At 42.8% G+C, this 27043-nt stretch overlaps 1 protein-coding gene across 1 annotated transcript; it reads right to left on the reverse strand.

Moving 5' to 3' along the window:
- Positions 1 to 65: 65 nt before the first annotated feature.
- Positions 66 to 26722, reverse strand: fhip1aa (FHF complex subunit HOOK interacting protein 1Aa). Its single transcript, XM_020101219.2, has 13 exons — positions 26499 to 26722; positions 16229 to 16289; positions 14391 to 14611; positions 10367 to 11047; positions 8403 to 8561; positions 8181 to 8267; positions 7537 to 7704; positions 6651 to 6730; positions 6249 to 6451; positions 4483 to 5475; positions 4020 to 4198; positions 3605 to 3722; positions 66 to 2641 (listed from the first exon to the last, which is right to left on the reverse strand). Exons 3-13 carry the CDS (start codon positions 14496 to 14498, stop codon positions 2439 to 2441), a joined length of 2979 nt encoding a protein of 992 aa, XP_019956778.2. The 5' UTR covers positions 14499 to 14611; positions 16229 to 16289; positions 26499 to 26722; the 3' UTR covers positions 66 to 2438.
- Between the last annotated feature and the right edge of the window lie 321 nt (positions 26723 to 27043).

A 27043-nucleotide genomic window follows, 5' to 3' on the forward strand; every position in this document is an offset into this window, starting at 1 on the left:
GGCAAAAAAGGAGAGAATATATTCAAGTGAGAAAGCAGCAGGTTTTTAAAGAGGAGGAAACAATGTCCGGTTTCATTTAGCAGAAGTTGTCTTTATTGAAAGAGGCATGACTTTGCATCGCAGACGTCAGCAACAAACATCAACCTGATCACTTCTCCGACAGAAAACTGAGGCCGGATCACAGAGGGTGAGGCTTTGGATTCTTAAGAGACAGAAACAAATCTATAGCCTCGTTGTGTTGGACCCGTTTTCACACCACAGAAACAGTGATTGTCATACGAGCTGCTGGGCGTGTTAGACTGAACCTGTGCTGGTTGAAAGGCTGTGTCAGTACGAAACGGTTGATAAAGTGCTCTGCGACATTCTTTTACCAGAGAAAGAAAAAAAACATGATCTGATACAAATATACGTCTCCAAAAAACACAACTATCCTAGCGCATAATTCATCACCTGCATAGCAACAATTAGAATAGGATGGATTTCACTAAGAACAAAATACACATTTCAAATTTAAAACATAGTAATAATTGAATTTATGAGAGGACATCATTGATTGAATCACTGTGCTACTGCTATTTCTCTTTCTGTAAATCATTCCTAGAAAGGTGTTTACCCTAAGCTGTCCATTATCTTAGTTACAGAAATGTAAGTGAATGTTTTTAAATGTCCACATTACATGTTTTACATCTTTATATAAAATTATTGGATGAAAAAAATATGGCGACTGCTTTCTTTTGCTTCCAGAAACAAAATAAATAAAAAACAATATATTTAATTTACACTAAAACAATGGACAGCTTCCAGTAAAACATCTTCACATTATAAAATATCACATCACTCCTTTGCAAATTAAATCTCAGGCAATAATGTGAACTAAAAATCACAATTTAGGCACAAATTTAAAACTATTTCTGTCCTGGTAAATTATTTTAATAGAGGCAACCTTTATAACAAAATAAATCTCTCTTAATATATAATTTTAATAACCATGTTAACTCAAATAAAGGCAATTTACAACAACAGGTTCCCCTGGAAACGCCTCAGTCTGAGATGATTTTCAACAGATGCAAAACTACTGATGGATATATCTGATCCATCACAACTACAACACCCAGAAGAAAGTGACGACACAATAGAAACCTCTAGTGTGAAGAAACAACGTGGCAATAAAAACTCTCAAAAAGCTTAAATACCCAGCCCCCTTCTGAAAATAACCTAAATTCATTTTTACCCAAAATATCCTTGATTTGCATAGAGTTCTGTTACAGTATGTACATTCTAAAGCATCACTGACATAAGGCAAATCAATAATAGAAGAACAATCTGTTTTTTTTTGTGCTGTTGTCTTGAGAACATGTGCAGCCCCGTTAATGTGAGAAACTAATGCATTGTGGGAAAGATACTTCACCCAAAGGCTTACAGAACAGAGAGAGGAGGACGTGCATCGAAAGACTCCTGAGGTACCGTCATCATCGTGAACCAACAGAAAAACACGAAACATAGTTGACGCACGACGACGTTGGAAACACCACGAAAAAAAAAAGAGACCAATGTTTTCACCAGAGCTGCTTTCAGACACGCACTGAACTCTGGACGTTTTCATGAAAAGGTTTCCGGTTTGTGACAATGCAAATGTTCGACCATGTGAGAATACAGCAGGAAAATATCCGAAAAATTCACAAGATGATGTTTCTGACACGCGACGAGGAAGAATATATATTTTATTTTTAAATATCTCGACCAAAAGGAGATGCCAAACACGTAGAAGAAAAAAAATTCCCGTGAGATTTCGGAGCCCCCCCTCGGACATTCTCCCGTTGCTGTGAACGCGTCTGACTCGGACAATCTCCTGCTGTGTTCTTCAAATGTGAAAGGCTAAACTCCGGGAAACGTCCGGAAGCAACATTCTGGACATTTTTCTGGATTTCATGTCTGAAAGCAGCTTAAAAGTGATGAACAGAGGACAGGATGTGTTTCTGTGATGCTGCCAGTCTAAAGCTGCCAGCTGCAATAGTGAGAATGAAAATACGTCTCCATGCTGATGAGTCCGAGGTGCGTAATCCCCCGGCAAAGAGGCAACGACGCCCCAGAAAGGCCACACAGAACGAGGGCAGTTCAGATAACGACTGTTAATTCTCTCTGCAGTCTTTGGTTGGTCGACCTGGACCTCGCCTCCATGAGCTTTATTCTTGTGGTGCAGATGTTCCAGCTCAACGTGTCGGACCTCACACTTCACAGAACTCGAAAACATGAATTTTTAAAAAGCACAAGAAAGTGATTATCTTTGCTCGGAAAATAAATATGCTTCTCAAAATAGTTGTATAAATCGTTGTATCTACGAGGTTTCTTCATCAAGTAGCGCCTGGAAAAAAATAGAAAACCACCATGAAACAGTCTTTTAACTCTTCTGACTCGTCACAGAGGCCTTTTGGGACATTTTACTCTTCCATAGGAATGTAAGATAAGATGGAGTGCTCTTGTGCAATCGCAGCCAGTTCTTTGAGGAACTCCGTGTAGAGGACGGTAGCGAAGACTTCTGTCCGGTCCAGAGAGATGGCTTTGGGTTTTGGTGGCGGCGAGTTCTTAAGGATCCCCCCCGCCTCGCCATGGGTAGAGCCGCCGCCGCCGCTTTGGTTTTTATCTGAGAACACAAAGAGTTAATTTGTTACAATGCCTACGTTGGAATTGAAGATGTTTTGCAAATCCAACATATTCCCGCTGATGATTTCTCCATTTATAAATAATTGAATTTAAAAAGTAGGATCTGCTTGAAAAACGTAAGGAAACTAAAAAATTCTTTTTAAAATCCCCTTTTCAGTCTCTTCTCATCTTTCCACAAACACACTTCCAATGTTATTTGCAGCTCGTACAACTCCGAGACCGCAGGGACTCTAGTTCAAAACCAGGCCGAAAAACTCTGGGGCTTAGCCGAGGCGGCTGCTGAACTGCAAAGACACACGACTTAACAAAATCAAGTAGAATTTATTCTTGTTCCCAACTGGACCCGGATCACGGACCAGTGGTTGAATGCAGATGTTGTTTTGAACCGTTTCGGACGAGTTGGTGGAATCGAGGAACTCAAAAAACAGGGAAGTGTTTGTTTACTGATCGTCATGTTGAGTCAGAAATGTTCCCAAAGATTCACCAAGAACGTAATCTCATCTTCAACCAGACATAACTAATGAAGTATTACATGTTAGTGTATAAATACATTTAGAATTTAGGTAAAATCCCAAAACTAGCAAATGAAGCAGAACGTGAGAGGGAATTATTAATGTTCTGGAACAAACAAGTGAATATTTGAATTAGAGTGGATTGAGGTTGAAAATACTAACGAGCATGAGTCAAACTGTTTAAGAGCCAAACACCCAGTTACTGAATAAGCTTCTCAACATGAGTCATGTGGTTTCAACATTTCACAACATTTTAAACAGTAGAACATTTCTGAATCAAACTAAGTAGCTTGTTGAATTCTACACTGCTTGGTTTTTTTTCCCGAATGTTATTGTTGCAAAACACGTGCTGTAAAAATACAGACGGGGTTTTCCAACATGTGAGAAGAAAGAATTTGAGAAGTTGTAAGTGTCTGTGGGTGTGTTGTTACCTGCTGCCATTAAAGTCTCCCTGGCCAGCAGCCAGTGCTGAGCAGTGGTGATCAGCTCTGGAAAGTCCGTTCTGGTGGCAGCCAGCTGTTCTATCTGGTTCTTCACTGTGGCGAGTACCTGGTAAAAAAAAAAAAAAAAAAAAAAAGAACCGCAGGATTACATTCACATAAACTAATGGGAACAACTTTAAAATCCAAGTGCTGCAGACTTAATGATGAGAGGAAGCCGTCTTCACTTCATCTTACTCACAAGTGCTCAGATTCTTCGCTCCTGAAAAGCAGCCTGCATGTTTCAACATCTTTCACTAATCTGTTTGATGACTTGATGTTGCACCAGCCTCAGGAGCAGGAGAGTAAAGGAAAGGCAGAGTCCTGCCCGCACATGCTAACACACACTCACACTCTTCTTTGTTACCTGGTACAAGGAGCGAACAGTCGGCTGAAAGACCAAGTTGGTGTTGAGAAGGAAGGAGCGCAGCAGAGGCTGAGGGTAGGCGGCCAGCTGAGCCAGGATGCCCGTCAACAGCAGGTTGACATAAAGCGAGTTGGAGAGCATGTTCTCCAGACGAGACAGCAGCACGCTGACAAACGGACCTGCACAAAGACTCGTTATCAACAATCTTGCAGTAGCAGATCTAGGATTTGTCTATATCAGGGGCCATAAAGGGGGCCACAATATCACAGTTATATGTCCAACATTCATGAACAATCTCTGATTTAAGGAACAGTAGTCTACCTCAAAAAAACTGAGAAGATAAAAAATATTAAGAAATTGTCTTAGTTATTGTTAGAAAGTGTGTATATACAGTTTATACAGTATATAAAGACTTGTGGCAGGACAGTGGAACTAACCGTCCCTGTCTAATCCCTTAACTGACCTGTGAAAGGCACTGAATGGCTTCTACTTGTGCTTCCGCTATGAAACTTGGTCCCAAACGGTGATTGTAGTTTCTCTGGTTCGGGTGTCTCGGCGGAGAAGGAGGTGAAATCCATCTCCTCCTCTTCCTCCACAGGTGGGACAGGCTTTTTCGACTCTCCATCAGCTTGACCCGGTTTCCCGCCCGCTTGCATGTCCAGCGTACGAATGAGCTCCTCGTACTGAGCCAACAGGTCGTCGCCCAGCTCTAGAGCAGTTGTGCTTTGGACGTTTGAATTACAATCCGTTTGAACTTTGGCCTTTGCGTCCGAGCTGTTTTTGCCCTTATCGGACATCACAGCGGCTGGAAGTGTCAAACTCAATCCATTTTTTAAGGGAACTTCTGCTGAGCCTGGTTGGACGACCTCTGATTCCGACCCCTTGGACTTACGCTTCCCACGCTCGGCATCTCTGGCGTCTTTCTTGGCGACAAGATCGTACACCATGACATCATCCTGGAACTCGTTTTCCTCGATGTACGAGCCGTTAACTAACATGATGGCCGTTCTCCTCATCTCCTGGATGTGCTTCGGGGTCTCAGCGAGAGGCAGCTGTGGAGGTTTACTCTCCACGGGAGCCTCTGCCGTCTGCATCGTACACACGTCGTAGCTATCGTCCCACTCCAGCTCCAGCTGGTTGACGGAGGGTGGCTCGGCACTCGGCGGCAGCGGACAGAGTCGAGGGCGCGGCACCAGCTGCTGTGGAACTCTCTTGAGTGCCATCTGGGTTTGTCGACTCTTGAGCCAGGGCTCCTCGAGGACGCCGGGCTGGTATTTCTCAGGAGGGGGGTCCTCACCGTCGTACAGCGCCGACCACACCTGGCAGGCCCGTATGCAGCTGCTGATGCCGAGATGGGCGTCGTAGAGGTAATGAAGGTAACTGACATCCAGGTAGATTTCTGACCCGATGGTGCAGGAGTTCTCGTCGTCCTCTTCTGAGAAACTCTCTCTTTCCTCTGGGAAACACAGATAGGAAATGTTGATAAAAGCTGGCGACTCACTGCAGCGCTCACACGGAGCAGAACTAATGACTTTGACACGTCTCTGCGGGGGGGCCAAGCGATGTAATACAGCCGAACAGCAGGAGATCTCACATTTTGATAAAATACTCATCATCAACCATGTTGTACGTTTATGTCCCAATTATATGCAGATCAACAACTTCACAGCGCACAGATCTCAAACCATATGTTTCAACAGATTTTCTGGAAATGTACGGTTAATAAATCATACTTTTTATTAAAATCGTTTTGTTCAGACTTCAAAACTGTCACAGTGAGTGACTTCTAATTTTCCTCTGCTGTGTCGTTTGCTGTTTTGTTTTGACTGCGCAACACGTCTAACATCCACTCACTCTAATGGGATTGTGAACAGCAAAATCGGCTGCACAAATTCTCCTTGCAGCTGATTTGACAGAAGCAAAAGCCGATGAAAAATATGGACACAAAGCAGTCATTCATTTTGACTCATCTGTAACATTTTTAGGCTTTCATGCTTCTCAGAGCTTCTCCCAGGCTCCATCTAGGAGAAGCTTTCAATGTGGGTAAAAGGATAATTCTTATTTACGATAACTTGAATCTTAATTTTGTAAATACAAGCATCACTTGCAGTGTTCATTTCTGAGATTTGGGAGCGCAGCAGCATCACAAAGAATTTAAATAGGGACAGAAATAGAAGAAAGCTTCAATAAACCAGGCAAATAGTTCCTTTAACGCTGCGTCCCTCTTACCTGTGGAGTCCAGGTTAGCGGCGGCCTCTGCACCCTTGGAAAAGAGGATGGATTCCAGCTGCCGGAGGGGCGGCGGGCTGTGATCGGGGGAGCAGCAGGTCGGCGTCAGTGCTAGGAACTTGGCCGCAGACACTGAGTAGCAGTCCCTCTCCCTCACCACGAGTCTCTGACTCAACATCATGTGATTACAGGGGATCAGGTACCTGGGGAGGAAGACGGGAGCGGATCCTGTTAGAAAAAGCAACGGATTGTTGTAGGAGGGAGAGGGCCGGGGGGGTAGCGAGCAGACAGATGGTAACACGAGTCGGCGCGGTGGGTGGTGGGGAGAGAAAACTCGTCATATCATAAACCAATTAGACATACAGAGTGTGTAACAGGGATAAAGGCCTGCGAGCCACTCACCTCAATATGAGCTGCAGCATCACGTCTTCACAGTATAAGCCAATCAGAGTGCGGAAGAGAGCCAGTGACACGGTGCCCAACTGGAGAGTTCAGTGGAAAAACAAAATATAACATATTACAACAAATACAGATGATGAAACAGTTTCACATGTTGTTTTTTTACACATGTACGTGCTCTGAGCGGTGTCTGAATTACTAGATTAAATATTCTACCTCTATTTGGAGTCTGACAAAAGAAACAAACCAGAACAGTTTTAACTCATTTCTGATATTTTATAGATTCAAAGATTAGTTAATTGATCTGAAAATTATCATATCTAATGACGATGACACTGAAAATGGATGAAATAACAGTTTATTATAAGAGTTTTCCCTTCAGTAAAAAGTCTGTCACTTCTAAAACTGACTCAAACAGCACGAAGCTGAAAAAAACCAACCACTTCACTACTTAAGAGGATGTAAAGGTAAAAGCAAAGTGTGATACATTGCATGTTAGTCGATGTTTTTCTTGGCTCGACATCAAAAATGTGAGGAGCAAACAAGTTTCTTATTTTTCACGGAGCAGCAGAGGGAACTCCCCGAGACATTTACACAGTCAAAGAGCAACGTAAAGAGCACATGACTTATTCATATCCACGCTTCACTTCTACTAAAATATTGGAACAAGACGCACGGTTTAAACTGCTGAGATCAGCTGGTTTCACTAACAGGATAAGTCAGAGCGACTGAGCGTCACCATGGCAACAATCGCACAGCTTTGAAAAGACATTTGTTCCAGCGAGTCCCAGCGTCTCCGGGGTCATTTTAAAACATCAGAAATATGCTCCTGCTAGGTGAAATGCACATTTGTGTTTTCAAGAGAATCACTTCTGTCCTGAAGCCGTACCTGGAAGGGGGTGTTGATGCGGCTGACCAGGGTATCCAGGATGTGGACGCTCTCGTGTCGGTGGAGGAGGATGAAGGAGAGGAACGTCTGCAGCAGCGCCGGCTCAGAGACACTTCTCAGGAAGAGGTCGAGGTACGCCGTGGTGGTCATCACCTCCTCCAGGGTCAGCTACACAGAGGTAAGAGGAGTCATTAGTGAGAGATGAAAGCAAATGCAACAATTTAAAGTATTAAATGAGGAATTATATTACCAACAGGGGCAGCACTGTGGTTTTAATATTTCATGTCCTGGTTAGTGATTTTAAATGAACAGTTGCTCCCCTGTCTGCGTGTTAAATGTGAACTTACAGGATATACAAATAAAGCTACAGCTGCATGAGTTTGCCACCAAGGAAGTAAATAGAAGTAAAGAGTGAGTTTAACTAACTAAGGTTTTAGTCTCTTATTCATGGGCAGAGAAAAACACTTACTCAGCATTTTATTCACATGACACATATATATATATGTGTCAGAGGCCTGTCCATGCCTGGTGCTAGGCTTCATTATTTTTTTAAATTGCCATAAAAAAATGTATTCAGAAGAAGAAGCTAAGAGAAGAAAATAACTGAGGTGAAGAGCAAATGTTTCATTCAGAGGAGCATCAACCTTGTGCAGAGCCGGAGCGAGGACTGGCACGAGGAATCCGTTGTAGATGTAACTAACCAGCTGGTCTCTGATGACAGGGTGGGCCACCTGGGAACAGCCAATATCAGGGCACATGTCAGTCGAAGAATGCCGTCAAGCAGAAGGCAGCATCCATTACCAACGTGTGAATACATTTCTCATGTGGCAGAGTGGTGCACTCGCAGCCTCGTCTCACGTGTTCACCTGAATGACTGCGTTACAGAATTCCAGCGAGTTGAGGAACTGGACGAGGGACGGCATCTGGAGCCAGTCCTCCCTGTGGAGGCCGTGCCACTCATCACCGGGGACGTCCAGCTTGGTGGGGAGGGATGAGTACAGGCCGCTCAGCCCTGTGGCCAGCACCTGATATCAAATACAGTGATGTATTAGATATGGTGACAAGCTGACATTTTATGGGTTAACCATAAACTTGTAATTATAAATTAAAAGAAAAACGCAAATACAAGAAAATATATTAATGTGTATATCAGTAAAAATAGCAGCCGGTCGGTATACGTATATTACACATAAATGTATATATTCATTTTCATATATTTTTCACTTTGTGTACATATTGATCTATGTGCGTGTCCCTGTATGTATGCAGGATCAACTAAACTTAATGAGCAATAAGTAGAGGCAGGAAGCAGAAGCAGAGTTGGTGGCACAGTTTTCCGAACATGTTTTCTGAACTGTTGTGGATTGCACAAAGATCTGAGGATACTTTTTGAACACCCAGAGATAAGCAGCTGAATTTTATGCTGATTATGTTTGTGTATCACATTTTTTTCTATGATATAATTGGATTAACAAACTCCCTTTTTGCTTTCATAAGGACTGTGAGCTTTGTGGGTATGAAGAAACAGGCTCATGCTCTGGTTCTACAACAGGCCTCATCTCATACATGTTTTCTAAAGGAATATAATCCAATGTAAAGTGATTATAGAGGAAATAATGCTCTTCATTACGGATTAATGAGGAAGTTTATGCACAATTCTGTGATGTCAGGTTCACAGACTTATAACAACAGACTCACTTCAATGAAACATGTTGTGAATGATTACACTGTTATGATGATGTAATGCAAAGCACAGCAGCAGCCGCCCAGCTCCTCCTTTCACAATAAAACAGCAAACATAAGGATTAATGCCTCAGAAAGGTCAGCTCCAGAAACTAGATATCTGAGCATGAACAGGTTTAAAGGCTGATAACACTTGTGCGATAACAACCATGATAAGGTAATAAGATCCAACAAACCCTCTACATGACGAATGGACAAAATGATTTGTCTTTCTTTTATCAAGTAGGTCTCAGTATTTACAAGGCAGGATTTTTTTTTAAAACAACAGAGCCTGTAACAGCTCAGTCCAATTTCTCTGTAAATGAGTGGATCATTAGTGTGGCAGTGATGTGCACGTCCTCTATAGGATTATCCTTGCAGCCTGCCAGTGGAACCAATTAAACACACGCTCCTGTTATTCAGCTGGCATCTCATCAAAAGACATTTTTCACTGCTCAGTCTGCAGCTGCGGGTAAATGCTCATTTCTACATGGGATTTGCTCACGACCGTGCGATAATCTTATGAATGCCAGACATTTGTAACGTTCAATGCCAGAGATGGTTTAACCTTGTTTTGAGTGGGTCCATGAATGCATCTGCATATTTTGGTCTACAGGGGCTCAGAAAAGTCAAGGTAAATTAATTAGTCCACCGAAGGACTGGGATTATTAAGGATAGAAGAATGAATTTTACAAAGAGGTTGAATTTTACGCTTGGCACGTTGGTGCAGCGGTTAGCAGCACCGTCACTTCATAACAAAAAGTTTCTTGGTTGGAATCCCAGTTCTGCCCCTGCCTGCGTGGGTTTCCTCTCTACCAGTGTGTGAATGGTTGTTTTCTGTCTGTTGCTCTTTTGAGACATTAACTCTGGAGAACTTTGCACAGTTGGGTCTGGACTTTCTTTTTGTTTGAGTTTCACACATAAACAACTCAGCAGGAGATTCTCCATCAACAACACAGAAATCCCTGGAGCGTGCAGGTGAGCGGTGGAACAGCAGGCAGAGGCAGGGTGCAAAGTTTCACTTTTTTACTGATTGTAAAAACATCAACAACACACCCACTCGCTCACAACGAATTGCCGGAGAAGAAACTCCTCATTAGTGACTGACCGGACAGAAGAAGGTGTTCTCTGCGATGTGTTTGGCCACTCGCTCGTTCTCAGCGGACAGCGACATGATGAGCAGCAGAGCGTCTCTGGCCTGCTGGCCCACTGTGCCCTCCCTGTGGATGAAGGGGATGAGGAGGGAGAAAATGAGGAAGTTGGTGGCTCCCTGATCCTCGCTGGTGTGGAAAAACAGCTCCAGAACCGAAGGGTCCTTCGCCAGAACGCAGCACAGCAGGTTGAGCAGCAGCACCAGCTCGGCCTCGACCGAAGGCGCCGCCGTGCCCGAGCAGGACGACAGCAGCATCATGAGCGGCCGCAGGATGGGTTTGTGATGCAGCAGCGGCTGGTGCGCCTGCCCCACCAGCATCTCGTACATCTTCAGCTGCTCCAGCTTCATGTCGTCTGTGAACTCCCTGCGCAGGCTCCACACAAAGAGGCGCTCCATCACGTTCTCCATCACTACAAACTCCAGGATGGGGCCCATGGCGCCGGCCTGACCGCTCTCCTCCTCCATCAGCAGGAACAGCATGTGCTCCACATAGTTCTGCACCGCGTTCGCCTCGTCTCCGGGGACGGGGCCAAAACGAGGACCGCTGCTCAAACCGGCGCTGAGGTTGATGGCACTCAAGGAGGACAGGGTGGAAGTGCTGCGCAGGGGATCATGCTTCTCTAGGATCTTCACCACCTACAGAGGACACAAGAGGATTATTACAGATCTCTGCAGTTCTATGTTATAATGACTGGAATAAATCACAACTACATGTCAACAGAAAGAGATGCAGAAAAAGCAATATATTTTAAAATTAGACTTTAAAATTAAATATGTTCGGAGACAATTTTAGTGGAAGATTTTAGTTAAGGGATATAATATTTAAATAAATAAATAAAAAATTAAGATTATTATAATAAAAACCACTAAATTTAAACTACTGTTTCTATATCTTTGTGTAACCTGTTTGTATCAGTGAGATTTTAATTTAGTGTGTGTCTCGTTGTTCCACTGCTGACTGATGGTCAGTGATACTCTTTTCAGATACATTCATTATCAAATATGAAGAAGGAATTGTATGAGTATTACTGTTCCCATAACATATTTGCTATATTGTTGATGTTTCATCCCTGGTACAAGATCTTATTTGAATAGACAGAGTTTTTAAACCATGTTAAATTAAATTAAATTTCTTGTTCCTCACAGGATGAGTGTCAAAAAACGATGAGGTGTAAATAAACCAGCAGCACAGTGCAGATAAACTCTGAGTGGTAGCACAGAGTGAAACAGTCCTTTGTGAGTCAGGTCCCTCCCTTGTGTGTCCGCTGCATAGAAACCAGAGTCACAATAAAGGAGCCAGTGTCCCCAGCCTGCTGCTGCTGCCATGACAATAACTGGCTGCGCACAAGCGAGCTGGGCACGGCTGATGGAAACAAGAGAACAGACTCTGTAATCCCTGCCTGGGCCCGATGGGGCCTGACCCAGAGGCCTGGGCCCTGGGGGTCTGTCCAGTTCAGGATCTCCAGCTGCTACTGAAGTGACAGGAAGGGGCCAGGTCTGAGGATCAGACAGGGATTTAGTGGACTTATGGACGGTGGTCTCAGGCTGCCTGCTGGTTTAATGCTGACAATACCAAGGTCAGCTGCACACAAGGTTTATTAAATCATGAAACGTGTTATTTCCAAAGCAGCTGCTAATAAGTGTTTATGTTTTCAGGAAAGCTCTGACAGATAATCTGAATTATTAACCAGAACATGGATCATGTGACGGCTCCAGCTTTGAACATGTGACCGAGCACCGGGCTCAAGCTGAATGAACACCGAAGGATCCAGGTTTCGATTTTAAAACTAGGACAAGCTCAACAAAACCTCACCCAGGTAAATAACAACAGATGACATGATGGAGGAGAGGATTGTACACTCAAATGATGGTTCGATCCCCAACACCTCCTGTCATTCTGAGGTGTCCTTGAACCCTGACAGTGTACGAATGGTGTTTAATAGAAAAAGCGGCTCCTATAGAAGGTGCATGAATGCAACCTGGACTGAAAAGAACTTTGAGTGGTCGATACGACTGGAAAACTGCATATAAATACAGTCCAGTTAATCATCATCACAGTGTCCTTCCTAACCCGTCAGATGAAATGTCACTGCAATCAGCAAAACTATACAATAACTATTCATCTGTTATGTTTGTCTGGCTCTATCTACTCTTTGGACTAATGTCTGAGACGTGAAGCCGAGCCTGAAGATGTTTCAACATAAACTCCACACGTCACCAAACAGAACCACATTCACAAACTGACAGATTTACTGGCGGCAACGTGACATTAACCATAAATAGAATGAGTCTGAAATTCTGCAGAGCCATATTGACAAGTCACAAGCTGCCCACACACCATCTGTAGATTTCGTCTATAGATTTTTTTTGGCAGCTACGGCAACGCTCCGATCACTCTGCACGTCGGAGCAAACACCATGAACTCTGCTAGCGCCAGATAAGACAGAGCAAATGAACGTAAAGCTTATCTTTCAGCTGTGAAGCAGGCAGAGCTGAAGAGACGAGGCCAATATCACTTACAACACGTTACTCTGATGTCAAGGTTTTTTTCCGAACTGAAACCAAAGTCAAGAGGAGTCTTATCAGGCTACAGATTAACTAAGCAGGGAAAGGAGACTCTGTAGGAGTGGAGCTGTGCAGTCACTTCGCCTCAAGGGACAAAGAAGAAAAAAATTCTAATCTGGAACTCAGAGTTCTCTGGTATTTTAGGCTACAACAACTTCTTACCCAATGTAAAGGAATGAAATCAAATCAAGCAGAGAGTGATGAACATTAGCTGGAGTTTAGTTTTAGTGAACTTTTTTTTTTTACCCCCTGACAGGAGGGTCGGACCCCCCACTGGCAGCCACCAACACACGCTTCTATCCCATCAATGCCTGGCCTGTGACACGGCTGCAGTTTGTTCAGGGAGTGTAACGTGTGTTCATCTCGGGGTGGGAGGAGCAGGGAAAGCCGGCTGCCAGATCCCACAGAGGTCAACAGGGACACACGCTGCTGCAAACATCCAAACATCTGAGACAGTCGGCTCCACACTTCCAAGATTACACTGGCTATGACCACCCTGCTGTTTGGTTGGCCTGGAGTTAGCTGGTTAGTTTGTCACTGTCTGCAGAAGCTGAATGTGAGCAACCTTGCACTCATTGTATTTCCTGATGATGACGTAACTGTATGTGGGTCCTAAACTGCTGGTCTGATCTCCGTCAAGAAGTCCGGAGGGAGGTTAAAGACACTGGATAGTTATACCTCATCATAGTTTTTACTTTAAAAACAATCTATGGAGTGAAAATCTCTTTCATCAAACTCCTCACACACACATGCGACCTGGGAGGAAAGGAGTAGTTCAACATAAGTTAGGGTAATATGCTTCTTCACTTTTAAATTCTGAGATTAATACTATTTTCATATTTGTCCATGACATGCGGAGCTGGAGCCAGGAGGAAATTACCTTAGCTGCAGCTCCGCTCCTGGAAATACATGTAGAAATGACAATTTGTGGTTTCACTTGGAGTTACATGCTGTAACTGTTCTCAAAGTCTGGCACTCAGTAGAGCACATACCTCTGCCTGGGCCCAACAGCCCCTGTAATTCAATCAAGCTGCACCACATTGCACACACTCATAGATTTCAGCCCCTTAAATATGCCTGCTATTTTTCATCAAGATGCATGAGCTACTCCCTGGGAAAATGGGGAAAATGCCCGATCCGCACCAAAATGGGTAAATTCCCTGACCCGTACTTCATCCATCCACCAAATTCTGTGGAAGAATCTGCTCAGTTGTTCATGTGTAATCATTCACAAACAAACAAACATACTTAGTGAAGGTCATTTAAAACTAAGACAATAGAAAAAGATACAGCACATAATTCCCTCTATAACTACAAATTTGTATTCTTATATTTGTATACATAGTTTTTTAGAAAGATCTTTTACAAAACATCTTTCAGATGCCTTGGCCTTCATTCAGTTCTGTTTATTTACCTGAGCCCAGTGGTTCTTGAAAACAATCATGCAGGTCTCTGGATCCACCCCCTTCAACACCAGAGACTGCCCGTCTCGGTTTCCATTGACAACCATGGAGGCCATCATGGTGACCGGATCATATGTGGGTTAAACCATGTCATAGGCAGGAGAGGGAGGATGTTCCTGAATGCTCGCCGGGCGCAACCATAACCACAGAAGGAGGAATAATCACAGGGGACCTGAGGAGCCAGAGGAAAAGATATCATGACACATGGAACCATAAAAAAGTTGTATCTGAAAATAGCAGCACTGAGATGCAATGTGGTGACTGGTGATTTCAGCACAGCGCTTCCCCCCCTCTGCCTCTGCATGGCCAGACAGCAGCTATGACAGGAACGCAGGAGAGAGAACAATAACAGGCAAAGTCAGATGACTCCGATGAGACATCTTGCTCGACTTTGGCTCAGAGAGTTGCCTGCCGCGCTCTGGACTTCGGACCGAGCTGTCAAATGACTTTCGGAATATCTCAGACGCCCAGAGGAGATTCCTGCAGGCCCCCTGACATCACTCTCATTACACAAACATCTCCTCTGACATCAGAAGGCGAATAGCGACTGGGTGTGAGCTTCCCAGGCTGAACTGAAGGGGGAAAGAGAAGCTTGATAGTTTTGTGTATCAGACACAATTTTGGTATGTGCTTCTTTTGAACTTCTAAATGCATTTGTAGGCAGTAGAATCTGCAGTGCTCACTTTGCTTTTTTAGATGAAAAATATATATATTATTTAAGATGAAAATAGCCTGTGGGCAGCTTTAGAGATCACTTCCAACACTCACATAAGCACCATGGAAATTTGGGAGATGCCAACTTTTTCCCTGCACAGAGGAACTAAGTTGTTGTTTCCCTTGGAGAGGACATGAGTGGAAAGACGTTTTATTTGACATCACTGGAGTAACCATGTTAATGTGAGACGACGTGGAGCTAAAAACAACAACATTGAGGAAAATCCAGCTCTCGGCTATAACATGTTTCCCAGCACACGCCTGCTCGTCAGGAAGAAGCTCGATAGGATGTGTTTTGTCTCTTCTTGCAAACAGTTAATATTAGTGATGAATATCACTACAGTTTAACATGAATAGTGTAAAAAAACAAGAGATCATATATAATTTCTCTATTAACAGGAACACAGAATAATAGTCTACAGTTGTGTTAGCTGCTGTGATGGACTGCTTCCAACTGCTTGTTTGTTTTACTGGATTAACTCAAAAACAGACTTTATTTACTGTTAATTACTGATAAATTAATAAATCAAAGATCATTTTATTTGTTGGATGGCTCAATTATTGGGCATACTTGAGATACTTTGCAAAAACAAAAGATTATCATGTTAGTGCTAAATTAAATCTTTAGTCAGGATGTTTCATCCTCTGGAGACAAACAATGATATGAGATAGTCCAAGTAAAAATGTGTCACGAACAACACACGCACTGCTCAATACAGTGTAGTATGGATTCTACCAGCAGGGGATAAAGTGTAAAACACGCAGCAGCTGCACGCCACACCACCAGATAAAAATCCTCTAGACCCTGCCCCTAAAACCACCTTCTGACCAATCACAGCTCATCCCCCTTCTTCAAAATTCACTTTGTGGTTGTTGGGGATGTTTCTGTGGTGCTGGGGCATAGTTCTGGCAAAACAAGGCACCGAGTCAAACTTTTACCATCTGCTTTCACTTACAGCCGAGAGTAACGGCTGGTGGGATTCTTCACATGGAATGTAAGAGCAGCGTGGAGTGTGTGTCAGTGTGTGTGTGTGTGTGTGTGTCAGTGTGTGTGTGTGTGTGTTTGGTTTCTTACCTCCACTGAAACATCTTGAACAGGGACGGATCTTTAAGCGGGCGAAGACCTCATTCTTGTCCTGTTATAATTAAAAAGGAGATATGAAGATATGTCAAGAGGCAGCCAGGGAGTGAGTGTCCGTGCGAGAGGCAAGGCATGGTGGGAAGTGACTGGACATGAGTAAGCTGTTCCGAATGCCACTTGGATTGAGACTGAATGGAGGAGGGAGCGAGGGAAGGAGGGAGCAGGAGGAGGGAGGGTGTAACAGGGAAAAATAGGGTGAGTACAAATCTACAGAAAAGGAGGTAGAGGGGAAAAAGACAGCAGCAATCTTCACATGCATGAAAAATAAGCAACAAAACCAATCGCATGTCAGCTGCTAACGTTTCTGCAGGAATCTAACATCAATATCACATCCTCACGATGCCGGCTTCCCCGGAGAATAACACTATTGTCCTTTCCAATTAGTGCTGAGATGCCATTGGCGCCCTCCTCAGCTGCGAGAGGCCCACTCCCCGCCGACAACTGCCCACTTCTCCGGTAGAAAAACGGAGCGGCCGTGGGAATCATGTCACACGACGCTGCCGGGTCGAAACTCTCAGACACCGGCTTTTCAAATGTACAATGAGTAAAAACACTGACCACAGTTCAAACAGCGTGCTCTACTCTGCTGTTGCCGTTTTGGCCGGCGACAATTCAAAAAATGTCAGATTCTTGGAAAAGACGCAAGCATTCATAAAAGCGTGAGGTCGTGTAAACAGAGCGAGTGAGACAGATGGAGGGAGTGGATGTGCGTGGGTGCGTGTGCTACAGAGGAGTCATCAAACACTCTCACGTGCAATCTTTCCCCTGGCGGTGCAATATACTGTAGAAGCCACTAATGGAGTCGTACACAGAAAACATTATATCTATTTGGAGAGAGACGTTTATAATAAACCATTTTTTCATGCATGTGGTCAGAGTAAAATTCAATGTGGACAGAACTTGTATTTAACTAAAACATAACAACATTTTAGATTGTAAATCTGGACTGATTCTATTTAACAAATATTTTTCCCATATCGGCCAATAAGTAACAGAAATGCCAGAAATGTTTAAGGTATTTCAGTCATTACACAGTTTGTCCAACAGGCAGGATTATTTTTCAGTTGTAATTGTCAAAAACCTCTTAAGTCATTTCTGTTGTTATTCTGTTTTTTTCAACAGACTGAAGGATTAGCCTGGTTTAAGCAACGATTAGCTGCTCTCAGACAACAATACACCTCCCCTCAAATATGCATATTTGGTGCTGTATGGTTCTGCCTCAGACAACCAGCCAATCAGGGTGAAGACTTGGATATAGAACTCAATAAATCACAGCTGAAAGTACCGGCATCTTATAATACACCTAACAAACTAATGAGATTCTCATAAATATATATTCCACTACAGAAAGCCACGTTTTGAGGAATAAAATGCTTTTTACTGGTGAAAGTCATGACCTACAGTCTGCATGTGCTGTCATGATGTGTCTCAGCCAGCATGTGAGCCAACACTTACCCAGAAGACACTGCTCTACTTGCCCAAAATAACCTGAATAGACCCTGAGAGGAAAGTCAAAATATAGGTTGATGAAAAAATACATCGTTTGAGAGAATCCGAGTTGGTTCTGAAGTAGTTTCTTGTCATGAAGGTTTACAGGAGAACGCAGTTTCATGTCTGCGTGCATTTTGTTTGTTTACAGTCTGCAAATCTCTGGGTTCTCCTGATGGTCACTTCCAATCATCCAATTATGGTAATTTGATAATTACACCAATTTGTTGTGTCCTCGTCTCAAGACAGAGACAAAATCCACAGAGCAGAGGAAACCAGATGATTTTCCTCAGTGAATATACAGTTAGTTCAAGGGTTTTTTTTAGATTATTTTAAATAGATCTAACTTAAGCTTCATCTTGGACTTGCAGTTTTAATTAAAAGTATTCCTGTGGGTTTTATCTGAGCGGATAAATCTCGTGATGTACAGAGACACATCCTCACTGATGTTTCCCAGGTGTAATATGGTGAAAAAGACCGACAACTTTGCCCGGGCGGGTCAGTCAGGGCTGAGCAGGTCCTAACGTCGGCCACAGGTCCCTCTGGTTGATCCATAGCCATGTTGATACTGGCTCTGTAGCTTCCATGCTGTTTCTGATTGCTTCCTTCCTTCGAGCCACAGTAAACACTCTGTAGCCCACCTCCCATGAGACAACACTGTAATCCTCAACCAAACCCTGGTAGCTGGCAAGTGTCTGTTTGGAGAACTTGAGCTGTTTCCTAAAGACGACCATGATTTGCCAGCCTGCTGCCTCTGTAGTGGCTCCTCTGCTTCACAAACATGGCGGTGCCTCTTTTTAGAACAGAGCTGTTCAAATTAAAGACAAAACAAAGCAACAGGGAAAAGAAAAGAAATTGACATTTCGAATACCTGCATCCAGTTATTTATTTTCAAATATATTTTACATTTACAATTGTTTAATTGTAACTCTATATGTATTCATATTTCATATGTATTTTTTTAAATAAGTTTCCATTAAAATTATTTTGTACTTCTGTCTATTTTTAAGTTAAGCGTTTTGTTTGGTACAAAGAATGAAATAATTGTTTGGCTCACCATTACAAACAAGTAATTAGATAATAACCTGGAAATGTCCCAATTAGTTAGTTAATCTGTGAAAATAAGTCTGACTATTACTACAGAAATAGGAGATTTCGCTAATTCTATTCAGTGGGGATGGTTTCGGTGGTGAGGTTGCATAATAACATGGTCTCATCTTTACTCCCAAGGTAAACATGATGACAAAATGACAACATGGCCTTTGTGTTTCACTTCCGTCTCTTTTCTTCAGAAGAATTCAAGTACCAGAGCAAACATGGTCGGAAACTGAAAAGGGAATGTTGGCCTCTGGGAGATCTGTCCTTTTTTTCTGATCTGGTTTCTTGCTTTGTCAGCTTTCTGTCCTCCACAGGTTTTTCATACACGCAGGCGTGGTCTGGGCAAACAGCTCAGAGGCAGGACACACCCTTCACTCGGAACAGAGATCATCTTTCTTGCCTAACAGCAGTTTTAACCCTCAGGTCCACAGGGAGATTTAATTAAAAAACATTTCAGAACAGCTATTCGTTCAAATCTTTGAGATGAAGCATGAGGCCCATTCGCTCTGAAGGTGACGCTCACACAGGAGAAATTTACAGTCGCCCGGTGGCAGCAATGGTAACCATGTGAACAACAGGCCCATTGAAGTGATAACAGCCGCTGAAATATGAAGGTAGAGCCAGATAGTGCCTGGTGGGACTATTTATAGTCTTTATCCAATCAACAGCAGGAAGGAAAAAAGCCAGTGATTTTCTTATCTATGTCTATTATTCCCATCAGCAACTCAGTGACCAGGGTGTCAGACCATTCATCTTTAGTAGAGACTCAAACTGAACCCATGTTCAAAGCTGTGACATGAACATGAACATATCTCAAACAGGTAATTTAGAACTAATTTAAAAATTCTAATGATTTACTTACCAAACTGATTTTGACCATCAGTTCTTTCAGTATTATTTGACTGGAATCTGTATCATATCATTTGGGTTTTTTAGGTTCTCTGGTCAATTAGTTTTGAGAAAATTGAATAAGTGGCAATGTCTTAGTTCTAATTCTTAATTGTTTCCCAAAATGATCTGAAGCTTAGTTAAACCTGGTGGCAGTCGAAACAGGTTGTGAACATGTAAACATAACATTAGGTTTATGCCGATATGACAGACTTGTTGTTAGAATTGATCTTAATCATTTACTATTTCATTTTCATTCGCTATCTAACTACTACTGCCACTGTCTTTCTGGCTCCGATGTTGGTTCCGGTACCTCATCACACTTCACGAGTCTTGTTTTTTTGTGTTTATAAAGCGAGATGGCCCCAGCTCAAGTTGCAAGCTCATTTTTTGCCAACGTTCTGCACAAACAGGTAACACTAACAACACAAACACAGCTGCCACCATTTCCATACAGTCTATGAGCTACCCAGCACAGCTATGCTAACAATGCTAGCCAACTGAGAACATGAATGAAGGGAGAGGTGTGAACGAAGAAGCATTTGTTTTGGTCTGAGATCCTGATGCTAGTGCAGTAACATAGTTAACATAGAGTTAACATAGTTACAGTGAATCTAAGTGTCCACCTTCAAAGTGTCTGACGGAGCACAAGCCCGACAGGTGTTGAAAAATGACCGTAACCTGCTTATGAGATAAGGCTGTGATTATGTAAGAAGATAGTGCTGCTCCATGCTGCACGTCTGTGGATTTTCACATACACATAAAGGCTAACAGGGTGTTGGCTGTTGTGCTCAGCTGGGAACTGGTTTCAGAAACAGGCTGATCCGACCATATTGCTCAGTGATCACGAGGAGACACTCATTAACACAAACATACAGAACAGGCGAGGGGGGTGTAGGTCAACAAGGGACTTGCAATGGAACCGTACCAGCTGGATATTAACATGTTGATTATTACTCATGAGCACTCGGCCTCCATCTTGATCTCAAATATACACACCTGTAAAATGTGTGGCTGTGTGCTGCACCGTGGTCTGTATCTGCCCACAGACACAGAGACTTCTCAACACAACTCAAACAAGGCGACAACAATAGCAGCTACCTCATTACGGTCTGGTAATAAACACAGCTGCACCAGAGACCCTGAGAGGACAGATACACCTTTCTAAACTCTGAGCGCTATATAGAGTAGATAAAGGCCACCCATGCAACGGACACAAGAGCCCTTATCCCCGTTCATCAAAGTTATGCTGCTAACTCCAAACGTTGCAGATCTCTTGGAAGAGTTCCGGCTCCAGTGAAGAGATAAGGTTTACTCTACAGACAGATGAGACAGTTTCCTGCAAGTCTGACATAATTCTCCACCTCTGTATGCGTGAGTCCGTGCATTGACAGTATATGTATATTGATTTTCCTTCACCACTTCCCAGGGAGTAACCCACAAGTCTCCCGGCCTAAACAAATACACACAAGTTCTTTCTGCCGATCAGACAAATAACTCACAACAACATTATTTGCCTAAAGAGCCGAAAGCCATATTGGTGCACCTTTAATCTAAATGCTAACATTCACATGCTATCAGGCTCACCATGCAATTTAATGTTGAATATTTTCTCTATTCATCACTTTAATTTTCAACTTCAAAACACTGCCTTATTAGCAATAGTGAGGTTTATAGAAATGTCAAAACATTTTCTGGGTGTTTGGACTTTGAAATGAAATTGACTTGATGACACAGATAAATGAAACAATCAATTCATCCCAATGAATGTTTCAACCAGATTTAAATAAATCCGGTTGAATATCGTTAGCATTCATCCTTTGGAGACAAGGACTCCACAAGTTTTCATAGCAATCTAATTGAGATATCTTCAACCATTATGAGGACGGACGACATGCCAGCTCCCCAAAAGTGAGTGCAGTAATGTCACTGAATACATGACCTCTGCGACCTCAGGGGTAGATACTCTCCCCTCCCTCCTGAAACTTTACACTACACGTGTTTATCTCTCATGTTTTCCTCTGACCCTCACAGGCTAAATTACCACATTGTATGTACACAATGTGGGTCGGTGACATCAGCCCTGCTCTCATGTTGGTATGAGGAGACTGTGGCAACACAACAGGCTTCCACAATGGGCTTCTGTCAGTGATAAGACTGTGTGTAGTGTGGGTGCATATCGCATCCCACTCCTGCTATACTTCCTCTGCAGCTCATTTGCATCACTATTTGATAAAGAGAGAAAAAAGGCCATGTTTGCATATGGAGCTGGAGGGGGAGGGCAGAAGATACAGGCACGTCTGTGAAGTTCAGAGATGTTTGTCGGAGAGACGAGCTGCAGCACTGCACTTGTGTAATTAGCCAAGAGGATGAAAAGAACGTTTTTGATACACTGTGAGTCGACAGAGATAACTCTAGACGTCGAGTTCTGGTTTTTAAAGGAAAAACAGCGCAGACTGAAAATACCTCCTGGGCTCATCTATGTCAAATATTTGTTTGGGTGTGGATGAGCCTGTTTTAACCCTTTTAAAACAAACTTTTCTTTGCATTTTAAACATTATCGCTCGAGGAAAGGAACGTGTTTACTTCAGAATTCATGTGACTGTACATTTCTCCAATAATACGTTTTAGATGCAAACTCATATATACACTTTCCTATGACAAACTGCAGGCTCCATTAACACAACTTGTGGCATTCTATTCTATTCTATTCTGTGGCAGTTTATCCTAACACAACAGAAGTGGTTTAACCAGATTTAGCCACAATCTCTTACTATTTTCACAACACATTCAAGTGGAAGGCCAGTGTGCTGCAACACATAGGTGCGTTTGTTTTAATCTGTCCTGCATTAGCCACACTAATAAAGGTTTATTATTTGTTCCTCATTAAGATTGCCTTTTCTTAGTATATTTTCTTTTTTGCATTATATTTTTACATAGTTTCCATCTTTCTGCAGCTCTTTAGGTTGAAATACAGCCTAAATATGTTACCAATAAATCCTGTTCCATATTTTTTTCACAACCATGCAGACACTCTTTGAGAAAAAAAACTAAATGTTATTGTAGAAATACTTTTAACATTGTGGGAAATGAGCGTATTCCCTTCTTCCCAGGAGTTAGATAAGAAGATTAATGCCACCTCTAATCCAAAATAGTAGTCGTATTAAAAAGGCGGTGCTTTACTTTGTGCTGAGCCTTTAAGAAACGCTGCCAGTGAGTGTTGCCACATAGCTTTCATGTTGCCTGTTAGCTTCCAGAGTCAGCGTCAGGGCGCGAGCAGCGAGGGCCGGGCTAATCCCAAACATGAGACAAAGCTGAGCTTGCTTGTTCATGGTGGGAGCAGGTAACACACACAAACACAAACAGCAGCTGGGTTAGTGACTACAACAAATGTTTCACTTACAACAGAGGCCCGGTTTAGATTGCTTAAATACCATTTAGGTTATCGGACTATTGCTGAAGTCTCCAAAGTTTCTTAAAAACAATCAAATTTAAAACCAAATACGATTAAAAATCTCTTGGCCATCGAACAGGGAAAAGGTGAAGCTGGTCTGATCCCGATCACAAACCTGTGACCTGAGCCCATACGTCTAATGACATTAGTATGACCATTATCCACAGTCTGCTGGGATGTCCTGGTTATGATGCTCGCCAAACAGATGCTTCACTGTGTGAGATTTGCGTCCCGTCATACTGATGATACTGATTAGCCACACATTCATCTCATTCCTCAGGTAACTCCTCATAAGGCCTCGTGAAATTTAGAACAATCTTGCAGCATTTTTCAACCGATATATATGTTGAGGAACGCTGGCATGAAAAGTTGGAGTTTGGTGTGAGCAGATTGAGGCACAGCACCAGCAGCATGTCAGTAATTATACACAACAGGGATGAGACTGTATAAATCTAGACGACAGCTGGGATTTCTCTATAAATCAGTCTGAAACAAGTGGAGATTAATGGAGAGCTAACACGTATGCAGCGGATGCCTTCACTTGAATCGGGTGACGTCATGCGTTGACGAACTGCTTTTTTGGTCTGTTCCTTCATTCCGCTGCATGTGACCCGTGACCTGTCTGATTTTAAACATCAAGGTGAGACTGGAGAGAGGAGGTAGTGAACCTGTGTGATCGTACGGTTGTGGAGGTAACTTCCCGTGTACTTCCCTTTGTCAATGTATGAACAGCTAGCATGGGATATTAGCATTTCATTAGCCCATGTTGTGTTTTCTACGCAGGACACAGTGATTGGTGGTTGTCGAACTTGTCATTATGAAGATCACGTCAGCACCTAAGGTCAGGAACACGTCAAGCGTTAAAGCAACACACACGTGTCAGTGCTAAAGTGGAGCTGCTTTGTTAGAAAAACAAAGTTGTCAAACCCTCACACCTTTCCTGCCTCTATAGTAGCTTACTGCCTGAATATGGTCCCACTGCAGATGAGCTGTGATTTTTGTATTTTTAACGCCCTCAAAACAGATCGCAGGGAAGAGCCAATGGTTGTTTGCTCGAGGGCTTTAAACAATTTTCAAAACCAACTCAGTGAGCTTTATTTCTGGAGACATGTCGACCATCGGAGAGAGTGATCCCCTTTTTTCACAACTCTCCAACATTTTATAGACGCAAATATTAACAGCTTGATTGAGAAAATAATCAAATGATCAGTCAACAATAAAAATAAATGCAAGTTTAAGCCCTAAACAAATAATTGACATCTGTTAACCCACTTTTCAAACAACCAGCTAGCTCATACAAACAGAGTTTAGAGCACACACACAACGAGGTGGGGGGGAAGATAAGCCCCCGAGCAGCAGAGTAATAAATCACACTGAAGATGAAATGACTCCTCAGACTTTTTCTTCCACAGAGAAAACCGAAACAAAAACACACTTTCGGCCTCTCGTGTTTGACATCTTCTCTCGGCTGGAAAAGAAAAGCTGAGCTTGCATAAGGTGACTGTGGAGAACATTGATTTGGACACGTGAACACACACACGCTGGTCGGCCATTAAATGTTAATGTGGGCCGGTAACTCAGCACCCCCTCTACATTATAGATATCCGAGGTCACATGCTCACAGGTGAGATGCCCTCAGGCTTGTTCTCCATGTGAGGCAGTAAAATAACTTTGCCTTACAACAACAGCACATAGACACAACACTACCTATCTTTTGTGTGTCGTTGCTTTTCATCAGATCCCTGTTTATTTTTATGATACTGTTTATTACTTTGAAGGCCCTGCGTGACCTACATGGTGCTGATTAGACATTAGACGTCTTAATCCTTTATGAACCTTCACACGACTTGAGACGTCTCTTCACTGTTCCAGACACCAGGTTAAAATCTAAAGGGAGACAGATCTTTTTCAGTCAGGGGCCTGAAGCTCTGAAATGACCTGGCCAAAGAAATCAGTCCGGCAGAGTGTGTCAGCCGCATTTGAGAAGCTGGTAACAGAAATGTTTTGGCATTTTTTTGTTGGAAATAATCAATCATGTTTATTTATTTATTTTTGTTGTTGGGTTTTTTGACAACTGAGTAACCAATTAAAGGTACAGTGTGTAGAATTTAGTGATATCTAGTGTTGAAATTGCATGTTGCAGCTGAACACCCCTCACCTCACCCTCTCCTTCCAAACATGAAAAAGAAACTGTGGCAGCTTCACTTGTCATAAAAACTAAAAAGGTGTTTAGTTTGTCCAGTCTGGACTAATGTAAAAAACATGGCGGCCTCCGTAGAGAGGGTCCCCTCCATGTAAATATAAAGTATTTAAATATAAAGAAAACTACAATTCATACAATTTAGATGAAACGAACTACTGAAAACATCAGGAGGATTATTCTACATTAGATTTCTGCCAATAGTTCCCTTTCACCTAAATCTTACACACTGGACCTTTAAGTAACTAGTTGGCTCTGATAGAAGTTATCACAGGATCTATCCTACCATCTATCCTGATTTTACCTGAGTTGTTTTTTTGTTTGTTTTAAGGATGTTATTCACACTGGTGTATAATAGAGGTATCTCAAAACATAGAAAAGCCTTTCCTTATGTAGATCTGGGCCACAGTTTGCACGCTGTGTTTTGAAAAGTGCTATATAAATAAAGTTAATTAATATTATCATCATTAGTAGTAGTAGTAGTAGTAGTTGATATTTCTTTTTCTAATTTCTTTAATATTTTGATAGGGTTTTTCTTTTCATAGTTATACATTAACACACATCAGTAAATAGTTGGAGGGTTTATAAGCCCTGATTCTGATTGGCAGACACAGACCTGATATTAAGCAGTGGCAGGTTTATTGGCTGCAGTTGCTGGATTGTTAACTATGACACAATGACTGCAGCTGGGGTGGGTCCACTCTGTCTCTATAGTGAGGACACAACAGTGAAGAGTGTAAACACAACAGAAAAGACTTCAACTATGACCCTCGTGTGAAAACTAGGGCAGTTACTTCAGCGGGACCCTCTCGGTGAACCCAGCCCAGAGCAGAGTCTGTCCCCGGGGTCAGAGAGACAGAGAGAGACACACTGGAGACACCCAACTCCTCCACCCAGCCGCACATGTCAATCACAGTGTCTAAAGTGTCAAGCGAAAATAACAAGACAAGGCGCACACACGTGGTCCAACAGCACCGACAACAGCAGAGTCATGTTGTGACTCAACACAAGAATGAAAACTACACGTGTGCACAAAACCAGACGTAGTGTTTGGAGCTTGTTTCCTTCTTTCTTACCGTCGCGCTCGCTCGGATCCTCCGGCTGGATGTTTGGTTTGACGCACGGAGCAGAGCGCACAGCCGCAGACTTCCAACACACACACACACACTCAGTCTGTCCTCACACAGATTAGACAACCGGGTCGATGCTGGTCACAGCTACACAATCTCCCCACTTTGGTGACAGTACACGAAGGAATTATATCTGAAGCTACTTAACCTGGAGCGCGCGCGCACACACACACATGAAGGTGAAGCCACTGATCCTCATCTCAAGGCTCCTCCCACTCAGAGCTGCTGCTGCAGGCCACACCCACAGGGGAGTGTTCTCATGTCTTTTTTATTCTCCTTCAGGAAAACAAGCATCTCACAGATTATGTGACATCCCAGAAATAAAGAGAGGATCACTTTGAATGGGTTTGAATGGGTTAATTAGAGTGATTTAGAGTCAACAGCAGTGATAAGTGGATCAGGTTTGTGCTGAGAAAGAATTACAGGAAGCTGCTTTTTGTCATTTCTGCATGAAAACAGAAGCCTGAGTTTGTGATTTCATCTCATGGTAT

Source organism: Paralichthys olivaceus, chromosome 8 (assembly GCF_024713975.1).
Source record: "Paralichthys olivaceus isolate ysfri-2021 chromosome 8, ASM2471397v2, whole genome shotgun sequence".
Classification (NCBI taxonomy): Eukaryota; Metazoa; Chordata; class Actinopteri; order Pleuronectiformes; family Paralichthyidae; genus Paralichthys; species Paralichthys olivaceus.